Source organism: Dacryopinax primogenitus (assembly GCF_000292625.1).
Source record: "Dacryopinax primogenitus strain DJM-731 SS1 chromosome Unknown DACRYscaffold_4, whole genome shotgun sequence".
Classification (NCBI taxonomy): Eukaryota; Fungi; Basidiomycota; class Dacrymycetes; order Dacrymycetales; family Dacrymycetaceae; genus Dacryopinax; species Dacryopinax primogenitus.
The window spans coordinates 1,200,082-1,224,645 of record NW_024467201.1 but is presented as its reverse complement, the minus strand read 5'-3'; the positions used below and the strand labels follow the sequence as shown (position 1 = coordinate 1,224,645).

The window sequence follows — 24,564 nt, the reverse complement described above, 5'->3', positions numbered from 1 at the left end:
AAATTTGGGACAGAGTTAATCTGAGATATCAATCCAGTTAGTATACATTATCCTGAAGGAACAGTGCTGATGCTGTGCAGCTCAGGATGCATTTCCTCTGGTGCAAAGGAGCCAACAGGGACATTATCCAAGCTTGCTGCCGCCAGCATACATGGCAGTGCACTCTGGCCCAACAGCCATCCCATGCCAGCTGTCTTTGGGATGGATGAATGCTCCTAGTGCTGTGGGGTACAATCCAGGGCATGCACTGCATGGCACTAGAAGCATTTCTAATGCTTGCCAGGCATTTGCAGCAGAGGCACCTACCTTTGAGATCACTGTATTCTTACAGCTCAACATGTCCCCTGAGAAGAAGCATAAGGTAAGTTTTGTTGACTTGCATGCAGATGACTGGCTGACATAAGACAGATAGGTCAGGAAGGGGTAGCAGGGCTCCAGGCACATATCTTGTTGCCTGAACTGAAAGCTGTGGTGTACAAGAGGTTCAAAGCCTGGCTGGGTGTTAAACTTTGCACTCTTTGTATTTCCCTGGATATGTTTATGATGCAAACTGACAAATGGACCAATCTTGACAAGCATTGTGCTAATGGGCAACTGTGCTTCCTGGACAGGGTTCAGCAGGCAGCTGGTAAAGGCTTTAAGGTGCCCAAAGGCCCCTACTACTTTTGTATTCCAATGGACCTGATGGAGCAGAATGGGAACAATGAGCACCACAGGGTGTATGAGAGTGGGTCCCATCAAGCTCTGACAAGCATGAATGACCCACTCGCATGGAATGATGAGATAAAGCCCCTTATGATGGTGGACCTTACACTCAAGGAGGAAGACCTCCCTGACAATCCGCTTGATCCAAACTGGGGCAACAGACAGCTTACCCCAGTTTCCAACAGGGGGAGCAAACATGCTCGACCAGTGTGTTATTTATTATCCACATGGCCTGTGTGTAGTATTCTGATGTGAGATCTGCAGGCCTCCAGTCCAGATACACCAATCAGCACACAGAGACCTTACAAACATCCAGCAACGGCCTTGCCAGCTCACCAAGCCATCTTGGCATGGTTGAATGCTCAAACAGAGACCAAGTATAATGATGAAAGTGAATTACCCCCAGAGAAACCCTCAGGATGTCAACTGATGTGGGAACCTACAGGTACCATTCCTTCAGATGCAATAGTTTGGATGTGTCCAGTCAAGAAGTACACTTGGACAGAACTTTGTGCTGATCCAACCCAAGAGGTGTCCAAAATATTGGTCCAATGGGTGGTGTGCAAGGACTCACTAGGGAAAGAGGGGAGAGAAGGGAAAAGTTGGTAGAAATGTGGGAGTCAAGCCTGTAGCTGACCTACCAAAAGTTGGTCTGTAATAATTCAGAGGTCAGTCTCTGTCTAGTTGAGTATGTCCAGTTGAGTCAAATATGCTAAGTCAAGATGATGCTGCCTAGTATGGGAATAATCAGATCCATATAACTCTATTGGAAGAGGGGAAGAATAAGCTAGATACAGGAGTTTCTGGAAACTACTTATACTAGCTACTGAAAACCACACTCTATACTAATCTGGTCCCTAGATACCTCTCTAAGGCAAGTGTTGGCATGCCAAATATCCAGGTGGGTCAATCCCATTGCAGAGGAAACCCACTGTTGTCATGCCAAATATCTGAGTGGTCCTGTCACCTGGGGAATCATAGTAGTCACCATGCCAAATATCCGTGGTGGGCTGAGACTCATTGCTGGGGCACATTGTCCATGTAGTGAGGGTCCGTAGTGCTGCGCAATGGTCTCTAAGGCCTGAAAATAGCCATGGGAATATTGGCCTGACACACCCTACTGGAGGTGGGGTTGTTCAGCACAGATTTCATGAAACATGATTTCAATGAATGGGAAACCATTTGCTCCCTGACCAGTGATTGGAAGTCAATTGGAGAAGGCAATTTCAAGACTGTGCATCTTGTGCAGCTTGAGCAGGTGGCAGGGCTGACTGATTCCAACATGTCTCCTTCTTTGCCCAATGCCGAAGTCATCATCAAGAAACTCAACATAAGCATTAAGGGCAACTCCAAATGCATAAAATGGCCACTCCAAGATGAGTACAAAAAGGTGAGGCTGGATGCGGTTTGCTTGGTCTATGCAAGTGCTATGCTTGAACAAGCATACACATGGATTCTCAAAGAATCACATCATGCACAACTCCCCTTCCACCTTCCAAGGTTTGGGTCTGTTGATCAGGCTCTGGTTCTGCTTGAGGAGGGGTGCCATCCAGGGAATGTTTGCCTTGTGGAGGAGAGGATCCTGGGGGAATTCATGAAGTATATTTTCAACACCAACACTGAGCCCAACGGAGAGTTGTCGGGAGTCAACGCCAAGAACACTTGCTTTTTGACGGGGTCCTACTTTGCATGCTGTGCAAAAGACCCTTAGTTTGGCTCCGGCCGGCCGGCACGGATGCTAAAAAGAAAATTCCGCACTTAAGCGAACTAGGCCCTTCCGGCTTTCCATAGTATACAGTATCTGGCCCAATTGGAATTCAGGCCTAGAGTTGCGCAGTAGGCTCTATAACTGTATACTGTATACTGTATACGTATTTACGTATGAGGCTACGGACTGGTGTTTCACTTGCACTTGTCCATTCAGGCAGGCATTCACGTCCGATTCATCAGCTCACTCGGTGGCCGTTCTAGGCCGAGACAGAGACAGGCACAGGCACGGTGCCGCAGGTACCGGAGGGCGGTTGGGGTGTTGTGCGGTTGAGGTAGGCTGGAGGGAGAGTACGTAGGTATAGGATAAGTGAGTCGAGTCAGTTGGTGCCTGTCGGAGTGTTGTTAGTCCCCGTCCCCGTGCCTTTGGGTGGAGCAGGTATATGCCAATTGATGGAGCAGAAGATGAGGAAGATGAAGATGATCATGTGGGGTGGCTAATGCGTTTCGTTGTTGAATGTATTGTTGAATGTATTGAATAGGGGAGAAGAGCCGGCGGGAGAAGGAAGGCAGACCCACACCAAGCTTTAACCATTCGACCTCTCAATCCGTAAATGTCGGTGCTAGTGGAGTGCCCTCATTCTCTGTATAGCGGTCTGGACTCTTTCTTGCCAAGTGAAGTATATCAGACCCATGCCTTTCTAAGGTGAGACCCAAGTAAAAGGACCCTTAGCCGTAGACCACGGATCAACATTGTGTGTGGCTGTGCTGAGTAGTACAGGGAGGGTGCGCTATAGTACTCATTGACCCCCACTTAACCCTCGCTGTCCTTTTCATACCAACGATTCCTCTTCTGCCAGCGACAACTTGTCTTCCTCGACGGCGACGGCGACGGTGATGGTAATGGCAATGGATATACAACGACGACCATCCGCTCTACCTTTGGGTGCTCAACCTCCAGATCCACTACTACAGCAACAGGATATATACTCTCACCCACCACAGGCACGCGATCTGAGGGACATCCCTCTAAGGAAGAGCTTACAACCGCTCACACAACCACAACCACAACCAGCCCAACCACAACCACAACCGCATCTCATGCTCGTCCCTCTCTGTCCCCTCCCTCCCCCAGCACAACCACCACCACAAGAAGAAGTATGCCTAGAATGTCTAATGCGCGACAGGGAGATGGCAGACGTGGACGTCACTTCCCCCGGCGTATGGGCACGCGCTAGCGACGTATGGTACGACGAGCTCGTTCGGCGAGAGAGGGAGGAGATGGAGATGGAAGAAGCTGGAGCTGGGGCGGGGAGTTCTGGACCTACGTCACTAGAGGGAAGGAGCGAGGAGTTGGATATCACTAGCAGCGAGGGGAAGGTCCCTGGCCCTGTGCAGGTTCCTCCGGGGTCGACGAGTACTCACCCGTCAGACCGTTCCCGCGTTCGGGAACGGCGAGATCGGCCCCGCGCACATGGACAACCACTCACCGAGTCCTCCCTCAAGATATGGACGAAGCAGAACCCGAAAGAGCCTTCCTCTCGCTGGCACGCGCTGCAGGCCTATGTGCGCGCACAGCGGTTGTTGGTCCAGGCTGAGGAGGATGCGAGGAGGGAGACGGAAAGGGAGAGGGAGAGGGTGGAGAGGAGGGTTAGGAGCGAGTGGGAGGGCGCTGGGGGAGAGAGGGGGGCGCAGGTGTGGGGCATTAGGGTGAGGGTGCAGAAGGAGAAGGAGGGGATGGGGATTTGGGGTGTTAAGCGCAGGAAGAGGGAGGAGTTCCCTCCCCAGCAGCAGCAGCAGCCGATGATACCTACGAGCTCGGATTCCCCACCTGCCCCTGCTGTACTGGGACAAAAGGACCTCACTCTCCTCCCTAACGGTCTCTTGGTGGAGACAGTCGACCTCCGCCGAGCGCGGGAAGTCGAGTCCCGCTCTCTAGCAAAAGAGGAGCGTGCGCAGAAAGAACGCAAGCGGACGATATCGAACCGGATCTCCTTTCCCGGCTTGGGGGTGGGGGTTGGGAGACCTTCCCAGCAGCAGAAGAGGGAGGGGAGAGCGAGCTCCTATGCGGGGGAGATGACGCATGTTGGAGGTGCGGAGCTCGAGGGGTACGCGACGACTCCCTGGCGCGCGTCAGGTCTTGTAGGGGGGAACGCGAGTGCTTCCCAGCCTGCGCTTCTCCCTCTCTCCCCTCCCCAGCCCCAACCCTACAAGCTCCAATCCCAATCCCAATCTCACTATCCAGAACAAGATCACCCCCAAACCCTAGCATCCCCAACCTACTCAAACTCGAACTACGTCTTCCCCCCGCCCTCAAGACCCTACGCCCAAGCCCAAGCACACGCACATTCTTCCTCGGCGTCGGCGTCAGCGTCATTACGCAGGCTGTCGAGTCCCTTATCCTCCCCCGGGTCACAAGTTGTAGGGAGGTCGCCGAGGTCGTCGGCGGAAGTGGGGGTAGGACTGGGGTTTGCTGGGGTTCCTGGAGCACCCGGAGCGGGCGGAGTAGGAGTAGGAGTAGGGGTTGGGCAGGCTGCAGCTCCAGCTACAGGTACAGGCACAGCCCCAGGAACGGGGATAACTAGACGTTTCTGGGGGATGACAAACGGTTCCGAATGGTCTCTAGGCGTCGCGAGCGGGATAACAGGACCCGGGAGCTTGGGGGAGATGCAATCTACTCTGGATGCTGAACGTGAGCGGGACCGGGACCGGGAGAGGGAGAGGTTTGGTGGGAGGGGGAGGGGGAGCGAGCCTGGGAGTCCGGTTGGGTTTGGACTCGATTGGGCTGTTGAGGCTGCGCAAGTGCAAGTGCAAGTGCAGGGCCAGGGCCAGGGCCAAGCGCCGGGGCAGGGGCAGGGGCAGATGGGCCAGCCAATAGCCCCGGCGAGCCCGAGTCATCCTCTGGAGGAAACAGCCCTCGCCACGGAGGGAACGGCAAAGAAACGGAAAGGCCTTGGAGGGATCTGGAGACTGATCCGAGGTTCTAACGGGAAGAAACAGAAACAGCGAGATCCTGAGAAATCTAACGACCTCGACCTCCCAATCCCTGTGGACCTAGCTCTAGCTCAGGAAGAACTGGACCTGGAGCCCCTGCCCCCGCTCGCCCCGCCCCCTCCGCTCAGCTATCTCGTCAACCGTCGGTCGGTCGATCGATCTCTTTCAAGGCCAAGCAGCATCAGCGCTTCCCTCTCCCTTTCCCTCTCTTTACCATCTTGTTCCAGCCCTCGGAGTCTCTCTTTCTCCGCTCCGGCACCTCTCGTACCAGGGGAATACGCACCTAGTGCGAGCCTGAGCATGGACCCTCCCCACCCTCACCCCCAGCCGCGGGGCAGCCCAACGCAGAGCATGCGCAAACTTAGCTTGGAGATCAAGCCCCCCCTGCTTGCTGCAGCGCTCGTTGCGAGCCCGATAGCCGAGAGTCCTGAAGGGATGACGGCGAGGGATCTCCCGGGCTTGGGAAGCCCGAGTGAGAGTAATACGGTTTTGCATGCGCCTACTCCTGCTGCTGCTGCTGCTGCGGTGCTTAACGGTGAACGGGAACGCACACGCACGCTTTCGCTATACAAGAGTCTCCCGCCTTTGCCTGCTGTTGATCGGTCCTCTACCGGAGCGGGAGCAGGGGCGGCGGTGCACACGCCCGACCCTCTACAGGCGCTGGACTTCTCCCCCTCTCCCCCGAGAGCACCGTTCATGCAGCCTCCGCGCCGCTCAAGTTATAGCGGGAACGCGAATCCCAGCTGGGGCCCAAACTCCCCTCAGCAGCGGGGTTATGCCTACCCCGAGCACGCGACATCCCGTCGTTCCCTGGCGGTGTTCGCCACTCATTCTAACACTCCCCCGGTCGTGCCGGACAATGCGAGCGAGAAGACGCGTAGCGCTACTGCTAAGAGCCCGAGGGCCAAGTTCAGCTTTGGCGCGTTCCTGAGGAGGAAGTCTTTTGCCCGGGATCTGGAAACAGAGCAGGTGCAGGTGCAGAAGCATAAAGAGCACCCAGAGCCGGAGCCCGAAATGGTAATGGCAGACTACTCCAATCTAGAACCAAACGGTTATCCGTCTTTCGACCCCCCCCGACTTCCCTTCACCCCTGCAGCCGCAGCTGCAGCTGGGAACTATACATCGGATATGTCCCGCTCTCAGTCGAGCCTCTCCTCACACCGCCCGCCGAGCAGCATCATAGGCTTTGGCTCTGGGTCGATTAACAACCGCGCGAGCGTGCTCAGCGCTAAGATACCCCAGTTGGACGATTTTGTCGCCTACCGATATCCGAGTATGGAGCAGCCTGTGGAGCTCTTTCGCCGATGAAGGACGGAGGGCGAAGGACTGCGTAATCGGAATCGGAATCGGAATCGTGGTCGTGATCGTACTCGCCGGCTCTGGCACCCGAATATAATCAAATCGAAACGAATTAACCAAGTCGAACTCATACCTCCTCGCACGTATAACATATCTCCCTCAAGTGAACGAAGTTTCCCATCCCACTCTGCTTGCCGGCCAGTTGTCGCGCACTGCTTTGGACGGACTAGTTATTGGACTTTTTGCTTAGAAGCCGATGTATATCGCCTTCCTCCACCTCAGTTCGGAATTTTTCAAGTCTGCTTGTTCAGTGTTTATCCCTATATTCCCATTCCCGTTCTCTGCTTCCCGGTTCCCCCTTCTTTTTCGCATATGTCGCTGATACTTGGATCCTGCTTCTCTGTTCTCTTACTTGTCCCGTGCGGAGGTCGAGCGGGTTGTATGTAGCAATATCTACCAGATGGGCGTCTGATTGATCGACGTTGGCCTGGTCTGGCTTAAGGGATAACAAGGTGACAGGATGACAGATGTCGGATCGGGCACATGGACAACACCAACCCTGTCTTACAATGCCTCTGGAATGTCCGTGTCTGGCGCAAGAGCGTAACTGCCTCGGCGCATACCAGATTATCTTTGTCTCCCACGGCCATCCCTGGAATTTGGGTCTCTCCTTAATAATCTCATACCTACCATAGAGCGACCCTGGTCTTCTTGTGAGTCTTGATTGTGTGGTCAGGCTCAGACCGGTTTTGGAAAGTGAACGTCAAGTCGCAGACCCAGGCATCCAAGGCAACCTGCACGTCAGTTAACAGAGACAGTTGACAATTGATGCCTAACTAACACACTTCATTCCTATATCCTTTCTTCCCAATTGTGCTATCTATAAGATTCCTGTATGTTTCCAGGCCTGACTTCATCATTATGCGGTCGGCTCAGTCATGAAAGATATTGATACGCCGGGCCCGATCAACATTCCAGGGACCCGAGCGCCCTTTCCGCAAACAACGCGACCTTCGCACGGTCATTTCTCTACTGGTCCAAATGGTATCTTCATGAGCCTTTCGTCCTCTCTTTTCTATCTACTCTGCTAGACGTTTGGACAAAGTATCGTACAATGTCGACTACCGTTGTCTCTGCTCCTGGGAAGGTGCTTATCGCTGGAGGATACCTGGTGCTCGACCCTGCTTATACAGGCGTCGTGGTGTCGACCTCGTCGCGATTCTACACCGTTATCAGTGATGGGAACGGTTTCAACCCGGGGAGGGTGACTGTTAAGTCGCCTCAGTTTACCGATGGGCTGTGGGAATACGACGTGAATGTGAAGGGTGAGGAGGTGGAGGTCGTTCAGGTGCAGGAAGGGTGAGAGTGGTTAACCGTTTCGTGCCCCTTCTAAGGTGACAGGGAACACAGATCAATCCTGAAACCTAGGAACAAATTTGTTCAGCTTGCTATCCAACGCTCGCTTTTGCTTGCTCTTGAGCTGAAGGGCGCCGCCTCGCTAGAATCATCCCTCAGCAAGGGCCTCAATATCTACATCCTAGGAGCGAACGACTTCTACTCTCAACGGAGTGCGCTCGCCTCGCTCAATCTTCCCCGTACCCTTGAGGCGCTCCACAAGCTCACCCCTTTCCGCCCATGCAACGTCCCCATCTCCCAGGTGCACAAGACCGGCCTCGGCAGCAGCGCCGCCCTGATCACTTCCCTCGTATGCGCCCTCCTTCTCCACGCTGGAGTCGTCTCCACCTCCGAGCTGTCGAAGGCCGAGCTCACGCACGACCGTAAGCTTGTGCACAACGCCGCACAGTACGTACACTGTCTTGCCCAAGGCAAGGTCGGAAGTGGGTTCGACGTTGCGAGCGCAGTGTTCGGAAGCCAGCTGTATCGCAAGTTTGGCCCGGCTGTGCTGGAACCACTCATGGGAGACAGCGTGCATGCCAAACTGCTTGCTGAGACTCTCCGACCGGAAAACCCAAAGTGGGATCATGAGGTCAAGCCATTCAGGCTGCCTCCTGGGCTGCGGTTGATGCTCGCCGATGTGGACGCGGGCAGTGACACCCCTTCTCTAATTGGCAAGGTGTTGAGCTGGAGAAAGAATAATGTTGAGGAAGGTCTGCGGTTTTCTACACCTTGTTAGAGGTGATTCTAAAACTCACCGCTAGCATTGCACGTCTGGACTGCTATCTCTGAGGCTAACAGCTGTTTGGCGGTTTCTTTGAACGAACTGTCCGAGCTTAATGATGCAGACCCGGCCACCTACACTGCGGTGTTCACTAAAGCTGCTGCCTTGATCAAGGCGAAGTGGAGCACAGCATTTGAGGATCCAGCAAGTGATAAGATAGTAAATGTGCTTTCGGAAGTTGCTACGGCCACAGAAGTACAGAATTACGATTTGCCCCAAAAACTGCATTGACTGACACCTGGTACAGGACATCCGCTCTGGTATGCGGCAGATGGGTATTCTCGCGGATGTCCCGATCGAGCCCGATGAGCAGTGTCGCCTCCTCGATGCCTGCATTGCTGTCCCTGGCGTGATTGGCGGTGGTGTACCAGGTGCCGGAGGCTATGATGCCATATGGTTGCTGGTTATTGATGGTGGTGAAACCCAAGGGGCGTTGAGCACAGTCGAAGGTGTGTGGCAGTCATGGACAGAAATGAGCGTGTCTCCTCTGATGGCGTGGGAGAGCCATGAGGGGGGTGCCAGGGTCGAGAAGATTGAGAACGTGCCAGGACTGGTTGAGGCAATTGGAAACGAATAATAATGATATGCAGAGAGAAAGTGTCCAGATATATCCGAGATATAGATTACTCAATGCACATCCTGGCTGCACCTTCCGGTCTCCACGCTTTCGTCAGCGCGAGAATCAGGCTCATGACCATGACGATGAATCCAGAACTGGCGCACACAATAGCCGGGAGCTTATGCCGGCCATACCATGGCTGCTCTGGTGAAAGCAGTTTGTAATAGCAGGCAGCCGGAAAGATGAACGCTAGAGCAGTCGCCGAAACACCGCCGGTGATCTCAAGGGTTACCCCCAGATCACAGGTTATGAGAGCCACTGCGTAGAAATCAGCACATGTTCACCCCGAGGGGAAGCAGAGGCTCACAAAACATTGAAGCCATAAGAATAGACGTTGTGAACAGCGCGTGGCGTTGCCAACTGAAAGGCTCATGGGGAAAGTAGTAATCTTCAATTACCTCTCGGCACACAAAGAGCTCGAGGGGGAGTGTGGTGAACATATTCATGCCAAAACAAAGCCGTGCAATATTGATAAGCAGGTCGCTCTGCTTTTGATTAGGCCAGTCTCAAACGGAAAATATAAGCGACGCACTTGGCTGAAGTTATTCAGAATGTTTCCTTGCGTGCGATCGGTGAAGGTTAAGAAACCGCTCAGTCCCATCACAAGACATGCTACGATCGATACACCAGTTGCCACGTGTGTTACCCGATCGAAACGATCCATTGTGGGTGTGCTGAGGGAGCCGTATATGAGGAGCGAGTTGTGGTGGCAGACAAAGGCGAAGCTAATAACACCGATTGCTTCAGCAATGCGCGGCTGAATTATGGTCCATCGTGCTGCATCAGAGCCTCGGAGATCAGCCAGTTTGGAATCCTCCTCGACTTTGATGGATTCGACCACGACCGAGATCAGGATGAGCAGCATGCCGGCCAGCGCGAGAGCGGATGCTCGTGCCAATTTTGCAATGTCGCGATACAGTGAAAGGGGGTATGATATACATATCGTGCATAGTGCGATGACAAATCGCCGTTTCGTGAGGAGGTAGAGAACAGGTATCGTGCGTAGTGAAGGGAATAAGGAAGCGATAACGTGGGGAATTGTATCGCCGATGATGATACCGAAGGCACACATGCCTGAGCCTACGGTCAGTCCTTCTATAATACGTCAAGGCATGAAACACACCTCCGAAAGCGAAACTGAATTGAAAGAAAGAAACAGCAGCCCGACCACTCTTGCCGAAGCAGTGATCCATGATATCGATATACGAATTCCGCCCGCTGAGCTTTGCATTCCGAACAATCAAACGGATGGTCCAGTCGGTGACGATACCAAGTATAATCAGCAGGATTGTCCCAGTGACTAACCCGGCTTCTGAGATAGCATATGGCAAGCCTAGCCAAAAAAAAAACCGGATGTCAATGCAAAGCACGAGACGCAGGATGTATGTAGATACGCACCAATGATGCCAGCACCCAGGATGGAATTTGCCATGTTGAATATACTGTCCAACAGTCCTCCAGACCCACCCTTCTTCCTGTGCAGGTCCTCAAGATCTACACCTCTTTCGCCTCCATCGAGGTTGATGCCTTCTGGCAGTGATCGTGGGTCATGAGACGTATCAACGAGGCCAAGCAACAGAGGCATGCGCTGGGCCGTGTCTGGAACCTCATTGAGATGATCAATGCCATGGTCTGATGGGTCGAAATCATCCGTATCGAGCTCAAATTCTATGGATAATGCACTGAACATGTGCCGGAAACTGACGTGTACGAGGATGCTCACCTGTTTCGCGACTCTCCACCATTGACCGGAGGCTTACTCCGTACGCACGATCCTCAGTTCTGTGAACATCCTCCCTGCTTGTTCCTGCACTCGCTCTGGGCGCTTGTCCCTTTGGAGCGATTTGAGCGAGGGGCGTGTCGTCATCGTTCTCGCTGTCGTGGTCGTAAGAAAACAGGACGTTTCCATGTGGGTGTTGATCACTGTCTTCTGCTTGCGGCAACAGCGGATGCGACGTGTCGTCCACAGTGGACTCTGGGGCAAATCGCACACTCATAAAGGCATCGAGAGGTAAGTGATTAAACCCAGAAGAATATGTCGATGTATCAAAGTTAATGGAACGTATCTCAGCAGTGGCGTGTTTCGTGGTCGTGTCGTCCGACTGTCAGGCTCAACTTCGAACAACGCGCGTCCTGATTCACTAGACGAAGACTCGGTCCCAATTGCAAGTGCAACGCAAAATCGATTAGAATGAATGAAATATGTACATTTGTATCTTCACCAGTTATCATACAACAGGGAGTCGATTGTATCGTACAAGTCTCAGCATGCGTGAACGGAAGATCACCGCGACAAAGCGCTATCACTGCGTGGCAAACGGCGGACGTCGATCACAGCAGCTTCGAATTCACTGATGGAATCGCCCTGCTCAATTGAGACCTCTTGATCCTTCACCACTTTGATACCCATCTCAATGTCTTCAACAGGCGCTTCGATGACGGCACTTGTCCGCTTCATGCCTACTGAGCGGGAAACGACTGTCCGTCCGCTGTCCACTGATGTCTGAAGCTTGTGTGACAGAGCACGAGATCCATTCAAGTTCATAGCTGGTGAGTACCCAGGGGCAGCGCTGTGTTCATCGATCCATGAGATGCCAGTCGTCCAAACGGTCGCGAATGCGACGCCAAATATGGATATGTAAATGTCGAAGAAAAGAACGCATGTTGCCGGAACCCAAGAATGGGCGGCGTAGATGAGGATGATTTCGACAATTGCACAGATTGTTGGAAAGAGATAGGAGGTAAGGGCGATGTAGAACAGGCCTTGCAAGCGGGCCTGCACAGTCCAAGTGCCGAAACGCTGTTTGGGGTTGGCCTGTTTGCGAAGTTGCCATAGGAAGATCAGAGAAACGTATCTAAATCCGCATCAGAATGAAACGGTATGCGGCTTGAACGCAGGGCGACTTACGTGTTATCGATGAGCTGTAGGAACCAAGTCGTCTTCACGTATAGGACAGCAAAGCGAATGTCATTATCGGCGACTTCGGCGGATATGCTTGCCACTGAGCAGATGTTGTTGACGTAACACTGGGCGAACAGAGCGAGGAGAACCAGGCGCACAACTTTCGTCAAGACGGGAATTGCAAGCACAAGACACATTTTCCACCAGGGGTGTTTATTGGGAGGGAAGACAGCGATAAGACGGAGGAGCAGGATGCACTCGACTACAAACGGGGTGAAGGCCATCAACATGGTGAAGGCGATCCCGGTCTCTGGCTGAAGGGGATCAGTTGGAGACAATATGGTGTGAATCTATGGCAGGAGTGAGTACACAGAGGATTCTTCTGATGGTTTTTCTACTCACCATGACATAAGAGTGTAGAATACCGGCCAGAAGACCGAGACCGATAGCAAAGAGGTTCAAACCAAAGACGGCATGCCTGCGTGATGTCGAAGTCGACAAGGAGATAAGCGCTATGAGAAGTGGTAGCAGGAGCGTTGCAAAGATGACGCCGATCAGGAGGAATGTAAGCGCAGGTTGAACCACCGATAGGTCTTGCATTCCGGACGGCACGGTCGTATCTTGGGATCTTGAAAGAAGAGACATGCGGGGCATTGTCGATGCCTAATGACAACTCTTGTATATGAAGTCAACCTCAGTACGCACAGGCCAGCGAAGAGCCCAAACTTCGTCTTTTTGATTGGTGCTGTGCCCGGCGGGGGACGGCGTTGAGGTCGCCGAAGGCCAAAGAGTGGGAGCTGCTTGGACTTCTTCCTTGTCTTTCTTCAGGACCTTATACCGAGGATGACGCCGTGATACATCAGAGCCACGCAATTTGTATATGTGGTGAAACGTCTGAACATCGATGTAATCGAGCCCATCTTGGAACAATATTGTCATCCTCGCCGAGCAGAGGCCATACCAGCTGATGATCCTGCCATTTCAAATAGCCTAATAAGGCACCTCTACACGATGCACACTCGTGGTGCCCACAGCCATATTGATGGAAGCTGAGAAGTCTGCAGAACCAGACAGCGCTGGTACCAAAGTTGAAACTCCAGATGTTGAGCACCTCCAGACGAGCACAGCCTTTGGTGCAGCAAAGCCCAAGAGGCGCCGTCTCGGCTTCTCATGGCCATAGGATCAATTCCCAAAAGCACAGCGGCAACAAAACCAAGTATGGAGTTACGAGACTTCGAAGTCCATGCAGAAGCGTTGCCCCTGAGTGGCGTATTTCGGGCTGTTCGGTGCGGGGACGTTCTCCGATGTAGCACGTTCGCAAAAAATGATGGGACTCGAACGATGAGGACTCCCGGACGGCATCAGCTGCTACTCCGGTCTGAGTTCATATCCGACATTCGAGCAGTGCGGCGTTTGGAGGACGTAGAGGGAGAGGTACCGAAGGACGGGGCGGAACCAGTCCGAGGACGGAAGAAGATTCTGCCGTTTCAGCTCGTGCCCCGTCCATCCACAAGGTATACTTATGCGTACCTCCTAACCAAACGCAACATTGTTCTCCATCGAGCTTCCACCTAAAATACAGTTGATTATTCACAACACTCATTGGTCCTCGCGATCAAGGTTGATCTTAGTGAGCTTTTTGTTCGAAGACCGCCCGACTGTTGAACAATATGTGAGCATAATGTTCGCGAACTTAACACTTAACTGAGCCTTGTTATCTAATCGAAGTTCGCAAATGTTTTATACTGAATACGACGGCAAGGTTGCATGTTATCGTTCTGCATGCCGTACTGGTTCTCCTGCCCGAAGATAGCATATGACATTGCGAAGACTTGCGCGCTGAAGGTATTTCGCTCCTGGAAACGCCATGGGGAGCCGCACCCGTATTCTTCTACCTCACCTGTAAATGGCAAGGGACAGAGGATCAGCCGGGTGGGCATTGATGTGCCGCCTTCCGCCCCACAAGCCCCACATCGGCAAGCATCAAAATCGGCGGTGCCGTCACCTTCGATGAACCATTTCAACGGGGTCATTCGCATAGCTCGTATGATGATAACGACGCACGTTGGAATCTTTATTGAATCATCAACTTTCTCACGCTCATCAAGACTCTCATGAGGCACGCAGTATACCATTTTACGTGGCATACTTCAGGACAAACCGAGGTGACCGATAGAGCGGAAACTCTTCTTGCTAAGAAATCCCACGGATCTTGGAGTTGTTGTCGTGCATCCAAATCCCAGCGATTGACAACAAATTCAAGGGGCTACCTACAAAAGATTATCGAGGGCTCCACCGCCGCCGTAGGGAAGGCTTATTTCCATTCGGAAGTCGCAGTTGGGCGAGGGGCATCGCGAGGCACATCTGCTGCATTGCGGCAGATGTTATAGACCTACTCGAGCATTCGAGAGTTCGTTTGCACGTAAGACGCAGCTGGATCCCATTAAAACCGGTTCCGATTTCCTTTCGCCCCAAGTCTTCGAGATGTATACAGAAGACAAGCGTCATTGGAATGACTCCCATCTATATATCTCTTCTGGGGCGAAGAGGACATAGCCTGGTGGGTGGGTATGCAGCCTACTGTGGGATACGCATGGGTGTGGGGGGATCTGCTGATCTGAGCGATCTGTATCGATGTGAAGATTAACCGCTTCACACCGAAATCGCACGGCTCTCTTACTCTTGTGAAAAAGCGCTAGGTAGTTGGCAATGGTTAAGGCGGGCCATGGGTTGCTGTTATCGCCAATATTGGGATCGCCCTGAAAAGCCTCCATGACCGGCAGTATCGAGAAGACAAGCCCTGAACCTCTTAGGAATTATGCACTCAAGGAATGTGTCGTGTCAGGACACGTGGCAGCCATGACACTGACCGGCTTCGACGGAACTGTTCAAATTGGAAGTGGGTCCAGCCTGAAACCCACTTAGTGAGTCCTGCCGAATGAGCATCTGGCCACAAAATAAGCCTTGCCCATTCCAGTCACGGAGGTTTGCTCTGCCATATATCCGAAACATTCCTATATTTAGGAGCGCTCTATCAATGTCTAATCTTCCTATCTAGCTTACATTTGGCTTTCTTCTCCTGTAGCAGTGGAAAGTATGCTGATAATGAGCAAACTATCGAACAAATACGGGCGATTTTCCGATCAATCCGGACGAGAAGGCAGTAGTAGGTGTGATTACCAGATAACCGGCTCGGAAAACCATCATGAGCTCAACCTCTTGTCAGAGAGTCAGCTGCACTGTGGACACATCAGGAAACACAGTCTAATGCGGACCCGATAGAACATGCTAGTCTTGTAGGACTTAGAAAGAAGATTGCTTTCGAAAGGCGCTGGAACGAGTAACGCGCGTGGTGGATTTGAATTCTGCCCGGCGTGGCCGTTCCGAAGTAGCTTGCTGGCGGGTGCCGTACCAGTGATATTTACCCTGCCTCTTCTAACCCTGGGCTTCCTGTGAAGTCCAAGTATATCCGCATGGTTTACATCTTACGGAGCCTTCTTCCTAAATGGGGCTGTGAAGGTGACCAAAGAAAAGCTTTGTGATGTTGAGTTTACACCGCCCGAAGTCAGTTATCGGCCAGCACATCAATTTACCCCCAAATAAATGGCGCATGACTGGCTGCTGGCGAGTGATTTGAAGCTGCTGTCTTAGATCCGCGCGTTTTGTCCATCTAGTTTCAAGATATTGTGATCAAGCCGTGTTGAAACTGACCTCGTTTGGCTTGTCCAGTACTGCACATCCACGCGAACAGATGAAAGAGGGATTAAGGGCCTGGTTATTTGTTTCCGTCTGCCAACTGAAGAAAGTACTCCTGAGACCCGGACGGCATGTGGCTTCTTCTTCCGAGACTACTAGTACTGTGTATGGCTGACTATGGGCTTCTGTGGGCTAAATGCCGACGGCTTCTTCTAATCCTTGCTTGCCGTTACGGAATGCACTGGAGGGTTATTGCTTCGTGATGGTTGTTTGGCGCAGTGAAAGGATCTATCATTCTCTCTCTGCACCCGCAAGTCGACAAAGCGTAACCATTGGAATGAGTTCATCTGAGACAAATGCCCCCATACCTGCGACAGTCTTTCGGCTACCGTCAGCGACCGATGCCGTGCGACACCTCCCCCTGTCTGGCGCAGATTGAGCTGTGGGGGCTGTTCCACTCAGTGTCCTAATCTGCGCCTTGCGGCTGAGGATTCCGGCAGGGTCCCCAGCATCAAGTGCCCTTTCTTGTAGAGCAACCGGCTGCGTCTTGGCAATGCGTTATAATGCCACCAATTCATAGGTGTTTGAGCGGCCAGTGTCTAACAAGTTTTCGGCATACGATTTTCGGTCTCGGCCCGTGGTGGTGTGCTGCGAAATGTGGCAACGGCAATAATGATGATCATAGAGCTCTGTGGTTCGTCGGGAACTGTTCATCACGCGGAGTGACCAGTAACACCGCAAGCGGAATTTTTCCCGCGTGGGTGTGGTGGTGGCCATCAGAGACACTCTAATCTTCTCTAGTGTATTCCCCTTTACTGACATTCCTTTCACGTTCACCTTTCTCCCAACTGGTTCAGTGACTGTCCCCTAGGTCGGATCAGCCCGCAAGGTTGTGAGATGCCCTCATCTTCGCCCCGCCTCTTATCTGCGATGCCCCAAATATATGCCCCTGCCGAAAGCCCCTCTGACTGTGTCTTCCCACCTCGTCACACCACTCGCAAGTCATGGCGTACGTGCAGCCCACTATAAACGGCACTCGGACTGTAGCGGGCGGTCACCCTGGGCAAGGTAGCTCACCAGCCGACCTGGACGAGACAACCGGTACCAACGGAGTCGATGATGATGACGATGATGACGACGATGACGATGAGGAAGAGGAGGAAGAGGAGGAGTGAGTTGTGGTGTTGATATCGACGGGTCACCAAGCTGACATCTTCAAGGGAACCTAAGGAGATGGATGAAGAGCTGGCAGAACAGTGAGTTCTGTGTATGACGATATAACCATGGCTGATCTTTGTACAGTGCGGTGTCTCTTGCCACGCAGTGGGTGCTCGCAAGGTGAGTTCACTTCCCCCATGCTCTGTACATTAAGCAGCTCAGATCATATTTGCAGCAATGGTCAACGTATTCTCTCGAGAATATCCCTCGTGAATCTTGGTGATGAACTGGTCAGTTCTGTGGCTGTCTTACATGTCATAATATACCGCTAAGCTGAAAGCTCAGCTGGATCGTTTCGTTCGACCGCCATCGACGGTAGAAATCGTAGATTATCGCTTAGTGGAGTCCGGTCTAAATGACCGTGACTTGTATGGGCGTGCGTAGTCTGCAAGCTGGCTGCCCTCTTCCCAGTTGACTTAGCAGCAGCACGGGCGATCGATTTCGAAGCCGCTCAGAGTATCATCTGGGAGAGACTTCAGGGTCGAATCCTGGTCGGACACCGGCTGTGGGAATCGCTTTATGTACGTTCTACTTCTAACTGATGGGCACGCAGATATGCTGACAAGGCGCTTGTATCCCTAGCTCCTGAACATACGGCACCCTCTCGTTTACACTCGTGATGTGAGCATCTCCAAGTCAGCTCTCTGTCCTGAATGATTGACAACAACAACTCGTGCAGCTCGCACTGTATCTACCGTTCCAACCATTGCTGACTCCCAATACTCCCCCGCCCCTAAATTCACCCAATACACCCGATATTATTATTTGCCCCCTTCCCCAGCTAACGCGCAGGATGCTTGCCCCACATTGGTTACCAGTGGGGCCTCGGGTGGATCCGGTGCGTGAATGTGTTATCAACAAGTTCTTTTCATGTCCATGCTCATCCTGACTCTTCAGACCGAATACGCGGAAGCGCAGATGCTGCTGTATAGGAGGGAACGGCAGCGTTGGGAAGACTGTCTTACTCGGGGAATCCCGATTTCCGCACCTCCACCGACCCAGTTTAGGAACGAAGAACAGAACTTCTATCTCTGATCCACCCGTTTGTCCGCAAGCCGTCAAATAGAGTACTCGTAACATTGTTTTGTAACCCTTGTTGTAACAATGTGACCGGGCTTCTCTCCCGGGCTTCCCTGAGCGAGTTCGATTCTCAAACTTATAGTAATGGGAGGGTCAAATGATATCCGCTTGATTTAGGAAAACGCCGGCTGTCCCCATACATTAAGCGTGGCCATTAAGGCAAGATTTCGCGGATTGTGCGAGATTAGCTTTGTTTTCAGCCGGCGAAAAGGCCGTACAACATACCTAACCATATGAATTACATAGTTTATTGCATTTGTGAGTATAGAAGTGGGATCATAATAGGTGCCATGTCTATGCGATAGCTTCCTGAAATGATTGCCGCTTCTTCATCACCGGCGGTACCTTTTTCCCTATCAGCATTGCGCCTTTGAGGAGCTAATTGAGAAGCACGCACCAGAGTACGCCCTTCCTATTCTTTCGCATCTTGCGCTGCAACTGCAGCATGCCGTACAGCAGTGCTTCCGCACTGACGTAAATGTCAGATATACCGAGAACAGTGCAGGCCCGCACAGCACAACTTACGTAGGCGGACACCCTGGAACATAGATATCCACGGGCACAATACCTGCATATAAGTTAGGCACTCCGAATAGGTGATTCCAGGGCGAACGCACGATCGCAACCCCGGACCACAGAGTACGAATAATGGTAGTACCCGCCACCATTAGCACAGGATCCCATAGAGATAACCCACCCTATAAGGCTACATCAGCAGATATCCTCACTTCCAGTAAATGACACATACGAGGTTCAGGCATCTGATCGTACACTTTTCTCAGAGCAGGTGCCATTTTGTTCGTCAACGTGCCGGCGACAATCATAATATCACTTTGCCGGGGCGACGCACGGAAAACTATTCCGAGACGATCCTGATCGTAGCGAGCGGCAGCCATGTGCATCATCTCCACGGCGCAGCAGGCAAGACCTTACATACCGTAAGAAGCAGATTGATGCGCTGACGACGGCTACCTTACCGAATGTCATCGGCCACATGGAGCCCTGACGAGCCCAATTGGCAATTTTATCGAAAGTCGACAGCACATACTCTAAATGAGGTTTAGAATAGCTGCTACGATGCTAATGATAGACCACACTGCGCACCAGCAGCATTCCTAGGAGTTTCCAAGCTCAATTGATTGCTCCCTTGTTGAGCGATCTCAATTCCGCTGGATGCCTTTCCCGAGCCAGAAGGTATCGCGGCTTTCGGCTCACTCTGCTGAACCTGTGCGGTCGCAGATGCCGACGATGTTGTCTGGACACCACGAAGTCCTGTTTGGTATTTGAGATATGAACCATGGAACAGCCAAGTATATGCTCACCATGGATGCGGACTGTAGAGGTAATTCCACGAGCCGTAGGACGCACTTATTTGACAAATCAGAATACTCATGAATCCTTTATCACCCAGTATTCATACCTATATGGCCCAACAGAGCCGTGCGCATTGCAGACATGGTGGTGAGCAGCGAGTGCAACGAAGACGGCGCGGTGAGAAAGGCGACTTCGGTGATTGGCGGGGCCAGAAGCTCCCGTACGCCACCGATGTACCCTGGTTCCTACGACCACCATCATCTCCTGGTCCAAATGTTTTTGACCGCTTTATCTCAACGTTTCGCCCACTTTATCTCAACTTGCCGCCCAATCGATCGAGCACTGAAACCTCGCATCTAATACGATACTACGCGATCAGGGTGTCAAAGAGGATCGAACTTGAAATGCAATTCCGCGCTATATTTTTTTCGGTTTAGTACTTAGAAATGGACATGAGGATACCTGGGCGTGGGCAAAAATATGTTATACAGATGGTTCGAAAGCTGTTCTCGAATGATAATATGAAACTGAAAGCTGATCATCCTTGCTCTGTGTCACCGACGGTACCTGAGCGACCATAAGCAACCTGTTTCAGCATACAGCAACGTTTGTTGACGTACCACAATGTTGCTTTCCTGGATTTTCTCATCTTCCGGTGCAGCTGTGCCAGACCATACAACAATGCCTCAGCCCTGCACGAATGATGAGTGAATATCATCCTTGTCTCGCAGGAGAATTCACGTACGAAGGTGGGCACCCCGGCACGTAGATGTCAACTGGGACAATACCTGGAACATGATCAACACCGAGCATCACAGCACTTCCTGTTGGCTTACGATCACATCCTCTGACCACCGAGTACGAATAATGGTAATACCCTCCTCCATTTGCGCATGATCCCATGGAGATGACCCACTCTGTAGCAAATCAATGATCAATCTCCCGTTCTCTGCACGTTTCCGCTTTGACAAGACGCACTCGGCTCCGGCATCTGGTCATAAAGCTTCCTCAACGATGGCGCCATCTTGTTCGTCAATGTCCCAGAGATGATCATGACCTCGGTTTGCCGTGGACTCGCACGGAACATGAAGCCAAACCGATCCTGGTCATAGCGAGGTCCGGCAATATGCATCATCTCCACACCACAACATGCAAGTCCTCAAGTCACGCCGTTACTAGCTTGACTTTTGCATGCAACAAAAAACGCTTACCAAACGTCATCGGATATGTCGACCCAACACGGGCCCAGTTGGCGATCTTGTCCAGGGTAGACAAAACCCATTCTAAGAGCATTGTCTCAGAAGAGCACGAGATGCATCTAATACCACAACCAACCTGCACTGTTTCTTGGCTTTTCCAGACTGGACTGGTTGCTCCCCCGTTGAGCAATATCTATGCCAGTGGAGAAGGGAGGGCTAGACACAGTCTCTCCCAAAGGCATTGTTTGCAAGCCACGGACTGAACCAACGCGGGTCGCATTTACAAAGGCACGTTTGGAAACCATAGCCAGTACTGAGACTGGTCAATGTTTATCATGTTACGTGCTAGACGCTCAGCCAGGGCATACCTACAGAGCGTCCGATCATGTTGCGAGCTGCCATCTGGAGAGCAAGTCAAAGGGCAGCAGTGGTGGAAAAGAGAGGCGCGTTGTACGCGATTTCGCCCCGTTCTAAAGCACAAATACAACGAGAAAGCCAGCCATTCATCCAGCAGCGGCCATCATCCGCACCGATCCGGTATCCTACCGGCTCTTCCCGTATGCCCAAGCCCAACAAGCGCCGTATTGTTTGCTCAAAGAATGGTCTACTAGTGTGTCGAAATAGACTTTACAGACGGTCAGGCCACACAGGTGCACCTCATGACGCCGAGGAGGCACCGCTACTCGGGCCGAAATCCCTTGCCGTTCTTACGCTCAAACTGCTGTCGGCAAAGCCAGGGCTGGGCGGGCGACATCTCGGTGCATTACGATAGTCCGGGGGAGAAGGGCCCGATGCTCACAGCTCGGGCCCCGCATTAGGTAACATTTGGCGCCCTCGGATTAGGGGCACGACAAATAGCATGGGTCTGCTGGTACCAAGCTGGTGTGGGGTTGCGATCATGGTTCCATTAGGGCGGGGAAGGGGTGGAGAGTGCCGGAACACAGATCCTAATTCTCGCGCCCGAGTCGTTCCGAAACTCCAAAGCTTGTTTCTTTTGGTCTGCAACTTTCTGATTTTGGAATGTTTGGCGTAGTATGGCACCGAAGATAGCCCGCCAGAGTTGCCTAATCATTTCCGTATTTCCTCTTGCCTAAACAACAAAAAAAAACATGTTTCGGAGCATATATGCCTCCAACCATCCACCGTTGACAAACTCAAACCAATTCCTCACAATTGGGGAATCTGCACCGCGACTCCAACCTCCCCTTCCCCATACCTTACGATCTCGCAGTCCAGTCCTTCGCTCTTCGTCCCAATCTGCGTCTCGATGCACGCAAAGTCGATCGCACTGCCTAGGACACACATCGGGTGGTCTAGCTCCCACTCAGAAAACGTTTAAACACGGGAATGGAGGGACGTACGCCAGGTGTTCTGGTTATACATCACCCCCTGTGAAGTGGAGGCGACGAAAGCCTTGAGAGTGCTCAGATTGGGCTTATCGTCTATCCCAACTGCTCAGCTCCAGTAAGATCAAGTTAATTAACACTCACCCTCCCCAGTTTCCGCCACAGCAACAAGGTAGTACCCATTCGGGGAGAGCGCCTCCTCTCCCTCCGGATGCGCCGTTCTTCCCATAGGGATAAACGCCTGGTTCGTATGAGGATGTCTCTCCAGCACCTTGACGGGCCAAGTCGCTCCGAGCACGGCGCCCTCCGCTGGTGTACTCCTGTACACGCTTATGCCCGTGAAGGCGGCGCTTCCTTCAGGGTAGGAGGAGGTGATTGGAGCAAGTCGGTGGTACTTCACTGCGGTGCCGCCATTAGCTAGGGTATGGACGATGCCTTCCGGTGCGTTCGCCGGGTCCGCCCAGGCCTGGAGGACCTGCCCGAAGGGGGCAAAGGCTGCGCTCGTAAGGGGTTCGGCAGGGATAGTGCGTACTTCTGACGGCGCAGGAAGGGCAGGAAGTGCGGGGAGAGCTCTGGATAATGAAGGCGGCGGGTAACCGGGGACGTATCGCGTCCCTGTGAGACGAACGCGTTTCATCCCCCCGTCTGAGAGAAGTCAGCACGCGCTGGTAAAGGGCAAGGGAACGCATACCGGGGTGCATCACTACCTTTACGTGCGAATATACTTGCCCCTCCACGTTCTCTAGCTTGAAGAAATGTTGTTTGTTTGGGCCTGTTTTCGTGCGGGGGAGGATGGTTGTCCAGGTAGCGTCTTCTTCTGGTACCACCTGCACAACACGTCTGAGTTCCTGCCAGGCGTACTGGGCGAGGAAGGGCATACAGCATCACTGGACGTCGCAAGCAACTCCACGCTTTCCGGGAAGTTGCCGATAAAGAAAGCAGTGTCAACCTCCGCCTGGGTGAGGTACCCCGGCGCCCCAAGCCTAATCACCGCCCACTCCGTATGTCCCTTTTCTCTGCTCCGCCTCGTCTCCCACCCATCGCGCATATCATACCCTCTCCCAGGGAGGAGGATATTGCTCGCTCTTGAGAAATGGGCGTCGGAGACGCTGACAACCTGCCCACCTGAGAGGACGTGCGCGAGGTCCAAGGGGGTTTGGGGATTGGAGGGGAAGAGAGGGGAGACGCTACCGTACGCTCGGAAACGGGCGATCCCACCGTCGGGGTATTGCGAGAGCTTGAGGTGGGTATATGGTCCGGAGGCGGACGGCAGGAGGAACAGGTGGCGGGAAGAGGGGCCGAGCGACGCTTTGGGGAGGATCTCGACCCACTAAGATTTCCGCCCGAGAAACATCAGTACTTAATCAGAGGGCTGGAACAACGAGCTGTAGAGCTTACATCCTCGTCCTCCGGTCCGGGGATCTTCCCATCGTTGCTATAAAACCCATGTACGCTAGCAGCAGGCGCCTCGTTCCCATTAAAGTGCGCCGTATCGAGGTCGAACCCCAACACCGTCCCCGGTGCACCGAGGGCAATTACGACCCAGTCATGGGCGGGGTTATGCCTGCGTGTCTCCCAACCGTCGAACAAAGACCCTTTGGGTCCGAACTGACCTTTCAAGCTCGCCGAGGGCTGTGGCATGCATGGTCAGATGTGTTTCGGGTTGAAAGTGGATAGGGGCACACCTCGATTTTGAGCAGGTTGGACGCGTCGGCAAAGAACTCGTCTGAGAAGGAAAGGACCTTCCCGCCCAGAGCGACTGAAGAGAGCTCTGTTGTCCCTCCGAACACTTCCTGGAATTTGTCCAACGGAACGCGTTCATGAGCCATCCTTCTAGATATAAGAAGATGTGCTACGATTCAAGCACGAGTTGATTAACGTCAAGAGTGCAGACAGTGCTATGAGTCGTGCGTGCGGTAAGGTAGTGAAGTTTTGTAGAAAACACGGGTAACGCTGGTACCGGTGCCAGGGAGACTGCGGTGGATTGCAACGCCGAGCAGAGGAGGAGACCCTTGCGGCCGCGCCGAGGGGATCGGAGCTAACGTTCCGGCGGTGGAGAGAGCACACACCGCACCCAGCATGTTCCTATATTTGTGTCGCTGGTCAAAATGTGTGTAACAGACCCTCTGCCTGGAAAGTCACACCACCGGCCCGCATCGACCATGATGACCCGCGGGGAAGAGTGGGCCACGGGTGTGGAAATGGAAGTCTGTGATTGGCTAATGGAGATTTATCATACGCTGTGCCGACAATCACGCGCCGAAGAACAAAGAGAAATCACATGCTTGTGAGGGCGTGATTGATCG

General features: G+C 52.8%; 7 protein-coding genes across 7 annotated transcripts; 3 read left to right on the top strand and 4 right to left on the bottom strand.

Annotated features, from left to right (window-relative positions):
• The first annotated feature begins 4,911 nt into the window (after nt 1-4,911).
• DACRYDRAFT_20939 (uncharacterized protein) lies at nt 4,912-7,063 on the top strand. The gene has a single exon (XM_040772153.1). The coding sequence runs from the start codon at nt 5,707-5,709 to the stop codon at nt 6,712-6,714; it is 1,008 nt and encodes a 335-aa protein (XP_040631287.1). The 5' UTR covers nt 4,912-5,706; the 3' UTR covers nt 6,715-7,063.
• A 756-nt stretch (nt 7,064-7,819) lies between these two features.
• On the top strand, nt 7,820-9,461 carry DACRYDRAFT_48719 (phosphomevalonate kinase; the record flags this gene model as incomplete). The annotated part of the gene is made up of 4 exons (XM_040774863.1): nt 7,820-8,064; nt 8,107-8,813; nt 8,865-9,079; nt 9,132-9,461. 4 exons carry the CDS (start codon nt 7,820-7,822, stop codon nt 9,459-9,461), a joined length of 1,497 nt encoding a protein of 498 aa, XP_040631286.1.
• A 46-nt stretch (nt 9,462-9,507) lies between these two features.
• Nucleotides 9,508-11,088, bottom strand: DACRYDRAFT_48974 (AAAP amino acid permease; the record flags this gene model as incomplete). Its single annotated transcript, XM_040774876.1, has 5 exons — nt 9,508-9,761; nt 9,811-9,988; nt 10,036-10,577; nt 10,627-10,836; nt 10,902-11,088. The coding sequence occupies 5 exons, from the start codon at nt 11,086-11,088 to the stop codon at nt 9,508-9,510; spliced, it is 1,371 nt and encodes a 456-aa protein (XP_040631285.1).
• Nucleotides 11,089-17,105: 6,017 nt separating this feature from the next.
• Nucleotides 17,106-18,354, top strand: DACRYDRAFT_114725 (uncharacterized protein; the record flags this gene model as incomplete). Its single annotated transcript, XM_040769864.1, has 9 exons — nt 17,106-17,272; nt 17,322-17,357; nt 17,404-17,439; nt 17,495-17,549; nt 17,605-17,695; nt 17,746-17,840; nt 17,902-17,940; nt 17,999-18,157; nt 18,217-18,354. The coding sequence occupies 9 exons, from the start codon at nt 17,106-17,108 to the stop codon at nt 18,352-18,354; spliced, it is 816 nt and encodes a 271-aa protein (XP_040631284.1).
• A 190-nt stretch (nt 18,355-18,544) lies between these two features.
• DACRYDRAFT_20935 (NADH-quinone oxidoreductase) lies at nt 18,545-19,878 on the bottom strand. Its single transcript, XM_040772152.1, has 9 exons — nt 19,820-19,878; nt 19,722-19,766; nt 19,504-19,671; nt 19,377-19,448; nt 19,148-19,327; nt 19,017-19,097; nt 18,925-18,967; nt 18,797-18,868; nt 18,545-18,744 (listed from the first exon to the last, which is right to left on the bottom strand). The coding sequence occupies exons 1-9, from the start codon at nt 19,854-19,856 to the stop codon at nt 18,732-18,734; spliced, it is 711 nt and encodes a 236-aa protein (XP_040631283.1). The 5' UTR covers nt 19,857-19,878; the 3' UTR covers nt 18,545-18,731.
• A 264-nt stretch (nt 19,879-20,142) lies between these two features.
• DACRYDRAFT_114723 (NADH dehydrogenase Fe-S protein 7) lies at nt 20,143-21,154 on the bottom strand (the record flags this gene model as incomplete). Its single annotated transcript, XM_040769863.1, has 7 exons — nt 20,143-20,280; nt 20,334-20,405; nt 20,459-20,501; nt 20,550-20,630; nt 20,692-20,871; nt 20,925-20,996; nt 21,049-21,154. The coding sequence occupies 7 exons, from the start codon at nt 21,152-21,154 to the stop codon at nt 20,268-20,270; spliced, it is 567 nt and encodes a 188-aa protein (XP_040631282.1). The 3' UTR covers nt 20,143-20,267.
• Nucleotides 21,155-21,982: 828 nt separating this feature from the next.
• On the bottom strand, nt 21,983-24,226 carry DACRYDRAFT_20934 (allantoicase). Its single transcript, XM_040772151.1, has 7 exons — nt 23,944-24,226; nt 23,657-23,890; nt 23,139-23,588; nt 22,950-23,085; nt 22,403-22,903; nt 22,274-22,354; nt 21,983-22,225 (listed from the first exon to the last, which is right to left on the bottom strand). The coding sequence occupies exons 1-7, from the start codon at nt 24,085-24,087 to the stop codon at nt 22,080-22,082; spliced, it is 1,692 nt and encodes a 563-aa protein (XP_040631281.1). The 5' UTR covers nt 24,088-24,226; the 3' UTR covers nt 21,983-22,079.
• Between the last annotated feature and the right edge of the window lie 338 nt (nt 24,227-24,564).